At 32.9% G+C, this 7035-nt stretch overlaps 1 protein-coding gene across 1 annotated transcript; it reads right to left on the bottom strand.

The window, feature by feature from the left end:
• LOC115889557 (probable H/ACA ribonucleoprotein complex subunit 1) lies at positions 1-3491 on the bottom strand. Its single transcript, XM_030909598.1, has 2 exons — positions 3392-3491; positions 1-1193 (listed from the first exon to the last, which is right to left on the bottom strand). Exons 1-2 carry the CDS (start codon positions 3404-3406, stop codon positions 273-275), a joined length of 936 nt encoding a protein of 311 aa, XP_030765458.1. The 5' UTR covers positions 3407-3491; the 3' UTR covers positions 1-272.
• Positions 3492-7035: the final 3544 nt, after the last annotated feature.

Genomic DNA, 7035 nt, shown 5'->3' with positions numbered 1-7035 from the left:
TAAAAATAAATGTATTAATTTTATTTGTCACCGTTTCTTAAATCTACATGAGCACTTTAAAGTGAATGCCTTACAAATCTAATGACTATATACAATAAGAGAAATTATTCCAATTATGAATTAAGTGACATTATCACATAAAATCTCACCACAGGTCACATGCATCTCAACAACATCGTCAACTTAATATTAGAATAAATTAAATTTTAAGAAAATGTACGTGCGTACCCGTAAATGACACGTTACAGCAGTTAATCTCGTTTTCGTCAAATTTATTTCTGGTAACCGGGTGGGCCGTATTTGGAGGAGGTTCCAGCTGAGGAACTGGCACCTGCCGAAGCGAAACCACCAGATAAAGAGCTGGCTCCACCGTGTCCACCGAGGTCTCCACCAGAAATTCCAGCGCCAGAAGAACCAAAATCGGCACCAGCTCCGCTTATTCCACCACCAGCACCTGCACCGGCGAAGGAACCAGCACCACCACCGAAAGAACCAGCACCAGCAGCAGCAGCTGCGGCGGCAGCTTCCTTCTGGGTCTTGTAACGGATGAAATATACTTCGGGTTTGCTGGGTTGAGTTGGGGCAGGGGTTGGGATAACAATTTCGGGTTGTTCTTCGGGTTTCTTGACCAACACATAGACCAAGGTCTTTTCTTCGTTTTGAGGTTGAGCGGGAATAACGGGAGCGGTAGGAGCAGGAGCAGATGGAGCTTTAATGAAGATGATTTTGTAGTGTTTCTGAGGAGCGGCTACGGGGTAGACCTTGGCAGGTCTAGATTCTTCAGGTTCTTCGGGAGCTACATGGACGTAGACGTGTTTGTGGACGGTGGTACCACCAGCACCGCCGAATCCACCAGCACCACCTCCAAATCCACCTCCTTGACCACCGCCGAATCCTCCAGCACCACCTCCATGACCGCCTCCAAATCCAGAGCCGCCTGCGAAGCTACCGGCACCGCTGGAGGAGAAGCCTGAAGAACCGTCGAATCCACCGGCGCCGTGTCCGGCACCGATGCCGTTACCGGCGAAAGCGCCGCTGTCTAATCCGGATGGAAAACCTCCTCCGATTGGTCCAGAGGGGAAGGATTGATGCCCTCCTCCTCCGATTATTCCAGCACCTCCGGATGGGGAGGGGTAGCTGTAGCCTACTGGTGGTTCAGGGCGGGCTGAGACCACAGCAACAAAGAAAGCAAACTGAAAAAGAAAATTGTGTGTTAAACAAATATTTATTATTAAATTGATAAATTAACTATTTAATATAAAGTCATTATTTTAATAAACATGTAACGGTTAAAGGTCTTTGCTTAGTTTATATTCTAGTATAGTATAAAAACTATCTAGGTATAAGCGATACCAATTAAACTTCTAGTTACGTAATTGGGTGCGCGATTTTAAAATTCATTGTTGCCAACCATAGACATATTCGGCGCCGAGCTGACTAACTGGAATTTAAATTTCCCGCTGGGAATTCAGGTGGTAGCTCTGCTTTAAAAAATGTCGAGTTGCCACATTTATTTATTTATTTCCTGACATTGTCATTCGTTTTGTCACTTTAGTCTTGTATACGAGTTTTTGGTTTAAATCAAATGTGTTGTGATACTTTAAGCTTATTTTTTTTACTAGCAGACCTTGCAGTTGAACACTGTTCTTTTTAGAACCTCTTTTAGACGTGATTTTTGGTGATGTAAATAATAATTCTTTATATTATTTTTTTTTCTTTTTTTATTAGTGTATATTTATAACAGTGATATATTATCTAGAAGCGGTCTAAATCAAACTCAATTTATTCTGTAGCTCTATATTTCGACATGGTTTATGTCTTCCTCAGGAATGTACAGAATTAGAGTTATACAGGTATATACACAAAATACATTAAAAGAATTGCAAAACAAACACAAAAGATCAATAATTTTACATGTACTGTTTAATTGATTTTTCATGTTTGTTTTGCAATTATTTTAATGTATTTAGTGTATATATACCTGTATAACTCTAATTTTTTATTATTTATTATAATTTATTTACGCTCTTGAGGAAGACATGCACCATTTATAAATATAGAGCTATACAATAAACTGAGTTGATTTAGAACAAACCTCTTCCCGATAATATATCACTGATATTCATTCGTAAGGTTGAGAATACTTGCAAATATATATTTATCATTAATTTATTTTTGTTTACTAAAATATTTTGATTAAAAGAAAATCTGTAAAAGTGGGCAACGCTGTGCCTTCCTTGTATTAGCAGAAGGCGCCAAGTTTTGGTCACCCTGTACAGGGTGAGTCGACGATAAAGATCATTATCTTGTTTGATTTGAGAATTACAAAAAATGTTAAATAGAAACGTTTTAGAGAATGTTAAGATACACAAATGAAAAGTATTTCTGGTATACAACATGCTTCAAAAAACTGTGGCTTCAAAAATTTTGTATTTGTCGATTTATTAATAATCCTACACGGTTTTTTAAACGTAACACCCTATTTTTTTATTTTAATTTAAGATTCTCCATAAAATTCTATAATTTTTTATTTATAATCTTAAAATCCCCCAAATTAGTAGTTTTTATTATTATTTCAGATTTAAAAATATATTTCAGTTTAATAAAAAATGTGTAATGTTTCTGAAGTTGGTATACTCAAATTTGGTAGGAGAATTTTATAAAGATGAAGAAAAAGATACATAAAAAAATATATTTGGGTTAGTTGCTATAGGGTGTTTTTTTCTGAATTTTGACTAAGCATTTATAATTAAAAAAAATAAAATGTTTTCTCTGATAAATTTTTTAACACCCTTCAACTTTTATTAAGTATATCATATACTTTGCGATATATTCTGACCTGCTTATTTTTTACCCTTCTTTTTAATTAATTTATGGTAAAAATCATAGTTGCATTACAAGACAAAAATATGTATTATTTATCATTAATATATATTTACGTTTCTATTAATTATTAAAATAACTGAAATAAATTGAAATATCAGAGTTGAAGAATTAGTTATTAAAGAATATCCAGAATTTTTGAAAAATGGCCCACTAGATTAGCTAATTGACGGCTACTAATAATTAAAAATTTTGTTTCTTCGACCAACTTTCCAAGTTTCTGAATTGTATACTTGAAAATAATTTTAAAATGTGTATCTTAACCATCCCTAAAACTTTTCTATTTAACATTGTTTTCATAATTTTCAGAAGAAACAAAATAATAAAGTTTACTCTATCGTTGACTCACCCTGTACACTGAAGAAATAAGTCCACTTTTCAAGCTCGAGCGAAGAAAAGAGATCACTTCACTTTCCGTGTATTCGAGTTCGCGGTGTGGTTCCACAATAAGCGCACCCTTTTTCAAAAAAATCACTTTCACTCGCTACTGTCGGTACTAGGTACTTACCAAAAACGGCTTCATCCTAACTGAATACGTGTGTTAGATCGGTCAAGTTTCGACTCCGATTAAAACTGTATCTTCAGGTTTTATAGTTTAAGATGTACTACTACCTACCTACCTCATCCCCCACCGCATGGGTAGTACTTTTAGAATGGCGAGATGATGATGATGGGTGCATACATACGAAAATGTAGTACGCAATATTACTTTTTTTTCGGCGATATGTATTAAGTGAATGGATTTTTTTCGTTAATAGTATGAGATAATAGAGTTGGCTAAAGGATGAATCGGTACGACCTTTTTCCAAGTTAAGTGTTAAAATTTCCTATTAGCACCTAATAAAATATTTCGATCAAATTAAACAAAATTTATTGAATTTTTACGAAAAGGAAGAGTATTAGCTTTATGAAACCTATTAATGCAATTAAGAGTCCTTTTAACTATGACAAGTACTGTTTGTATAGAAAGTCATATTCCTTTACATTGAGATATAAATAAACATAGAATATACAATATATTTTGAAACGACTATTAAAATATTGTGAAACTAAATGCTTCTGTAAACCTTCAATGTCAGTTATTCATGGTAACATTTTTTCAGAGGTTAATATTTCATGATTAATAATAAATAATAAGTAAGACTTTGTATTAAGCTGTACCTGATAAGTCTACAGAAACATAATACTACAAAATCAAAGTATTTGTTACATAGGTATAAAAAGTTATAGAGTTTAGAATACCCAAAGAAAATTTTTTATCTAGCTATAAAGTGTAGGTAACGTAAATAGTTAAAGATAATAATAAATTTTATTTAGCACTTGGCTACTTAAAACTAAAAATATTACAATATCAAAAAACAAAATGCATTAGATTCGTAAAAATTTTGATAATTTTTTATTAAAAATACAGACACTAGGCGCACCTTTAATATCGCTCGGTAAATCATTAAATTGGCGCAATCCGTCATAAAAAAAGACTTTTTTGTATCAGTGTTGCCCATCACAAATTTTTGCGGGACCTCGTAGACTGTGCACAATAATCGACCGTTTCCATACATATCAGCGACCCTGTACAGGGTGGGTCAAATTGGACGATTTTAAAGGGAAACACCCTCGGGAACACCCTTTTCTATAGGAGATTGAAAGAAACTAATATCGGTATCTGGAGCTCTATCGGTGTCTAGTGTTTTTCAAAAATGTGCATTTTTAACAGATCGCTGTAACTTTTCTGCTATGGAAAATGTTGTATTTCTATGAAAATATTTCCAAAGCACCTTTTTACGTAGAATTTATTAAGAGTTATCAACAGAAAAATTGTTTTTTTTTATTTGGGACACGCTGTATATTTTTAATTAAATGAAAATAACTTAAAATTACCTTTCCAAATATATATTTAGCACACTTGATATTTTGTTATAATCCCCTTCGAAATACAGAATTTTTTAAAGTTCGCCACTTTTAACTAGTAGGCTTTAGATCCCTTATTGATGATGATCTGCCCTTAATGGAATTCGAAAACATACTTTTCCAGCAAGAAGAGGCAGTGCCTCAGAACGCTGAAGTTATCAGCAAATTTAGAATAATTAAATAGCTAACCAATATCCCAGCCGTTGGCCGTCGAGGCCGCCGGACTTAGTACCTATGGATCTATGGATATCTTTGCGGAAGAATAAAGGTTTTTATTTTTTCTTTTAATTACCCGTATAATCTAGACAAGAATTAGAAGTACTTCGCGATTATGCGAGGGTATCTTTCACCCCCACTGAGTTAATGAATTCCGCGAGAAATGTTCAAGAACGGCCCCTTCTGTCCATAACAGAAGACGGTTGATATGTTGAACACCTGTAGCAAAATCTCATTTCTCGGTTTGCTATTTATTTTTATTGTTATTATAGATATAGTTTAAACGTGTTGATGTTGGTTAAATATAGTTTAAATTGTTACAAAATTCTGCATCTCTCATTGCAAATATTATTTTTGTTTTAATTGCTGCTCACCGCTAGAATTTGTTTGCATCTCGGTTTGCATTACAGCCGGCGCAGTTCAAAGCCTACTTATACAAAGTGGGCGAATTATAATAAACTCTGTATCTCGAAGAGGAAGCGAGCAAAATATCAAGTGTGCTATATTTTTGGAAAGGTAGTTTTAAATTATTTTCAATGAGTTAAAAATATACAGGGTGTCCCATTTAAAAAATTAAATTTATTGTTGATAATTCTTAAATTATTAATTTTAAATAAATTATACTTAAACCATTAAATTCTACGTAAAAAGATGCTTTGGAAATGTTTTCATAGAAATACAAAACTTTCCATAGCAAAAAAGTTACAGCGATTTGTTAAAAATGCACATTTTGGAAAACACCCCGTAACTCCGAAACGATAACAGATACCGATATGCGGTTTTCACCATCACGATTTTGGCAATAATTGAGCTTCAGACACCGATATTAGTTTCCTTGTATCTCTTATAGAGAAGGGTGTTTCCCTTTAAAAGCGTCCAATTTGTCCCACCCTGTATATTCTATCTGTATTCTTTAAAGTTTCTTAAAAATGTAATTAAATTTACTTTAAATTGCCTTAATTCATTAACTAAAAATATTCTATGTAGAAGACCTCCAGTAAAATCTCAAAAAAGTCCAAGACTTGTAAGAGTCTTGCAGTAAGACCAAGACCGACACTAAGACTGAGCCCTACAAGATAAAAAGGGTCTTAGTCATGCTCTTGCATGTGCCCATCACTAAAAGTGTGTTGTGTTGTCTTGTGTATATATTCTTTTTTATATTTTTATGTTTTGTGTACATATTTTTTTGTGTATATCTATTCATATGAATTACTACGATAATTTAGATTTAGATTTTTTTTAGATTTATAATAGAACATACTCGTATTATGGTCATACATATTTAAAATTGATAACTAAGTCGTTATCCGCTTCCGGTTAAATCGAATGTGTTAACAAGTGGAAAATACAGGGCGTTCCTTAAAGACATGCTAATATTTAAGGGAGTGTTTTTTTGGACCTATTCTAAGAAGTATGTCCTAAACATCTTAACTTTTCAGATACAGGGTGGTAAAAATGTTATATTTGGTACTCGTCTTGCTTCCATCAAACTGCATATTTTGACACACAACAGAATTATTTAGTTCTTAAATTGTTTCCAGCCAATGCAGAAATGATTTCCACATAACAGTCACTGCATTAGATTTTCAGCGATTTGATCCTGAAGTAAACTGACTTTAATTATTTAAGCAAAAACTATATGTTGAACGAAAAAAATCAAGGTATAAAAATTGTTTAGAAATGAAGAGAGATTTTGAAAATAGTTTTTATTTTAAGAGAAGTCAGAGGTGTACCAATTTTTTCTTCAAAAATATTCAACGTAAAACCCGAATGAGCGGCACTGGTTGAAATAAATAATAAAATTATTTATATATAAAAAAGATATTTTGATGCATAGAAGATTAAGTTTCCTAAAGATAATTATAATAAAATCAGAGTTATTATGAAAAAAGTTATTTTTTGGAATTTTTACCACCCCGTATCTGAGCAATTAATGCCCACTTGCACCGTTTGTATAAACTTTGTTTAAAGGCTAAACAGTGATTAACTATATAATATTTTATTATAGTTAATCAGTGTTTAGTCTTT

Source organism: Sitophilus oryzae, unplaced genomic scaffold (assembly GCF_002938485.1).
Source record: "Sitophilus oryzae breed Bouriz unplaced genomic scaffold, Soryzae_2.0 scaffold_815_pilon_pilon, whole genome shotgun sequence".
Lineage (NCBI taxonomy): Eukaryota > Metazoa > Arthropoda > Insecta > Coleoptera > Curculionidae > Sitophilus > Sitophilus oryzae.
The sequence above is the reverse complement of the archived record's forward strand: the minus strand, read 5'-3'. Positions and strand labels throughout refer to the sequence as shown.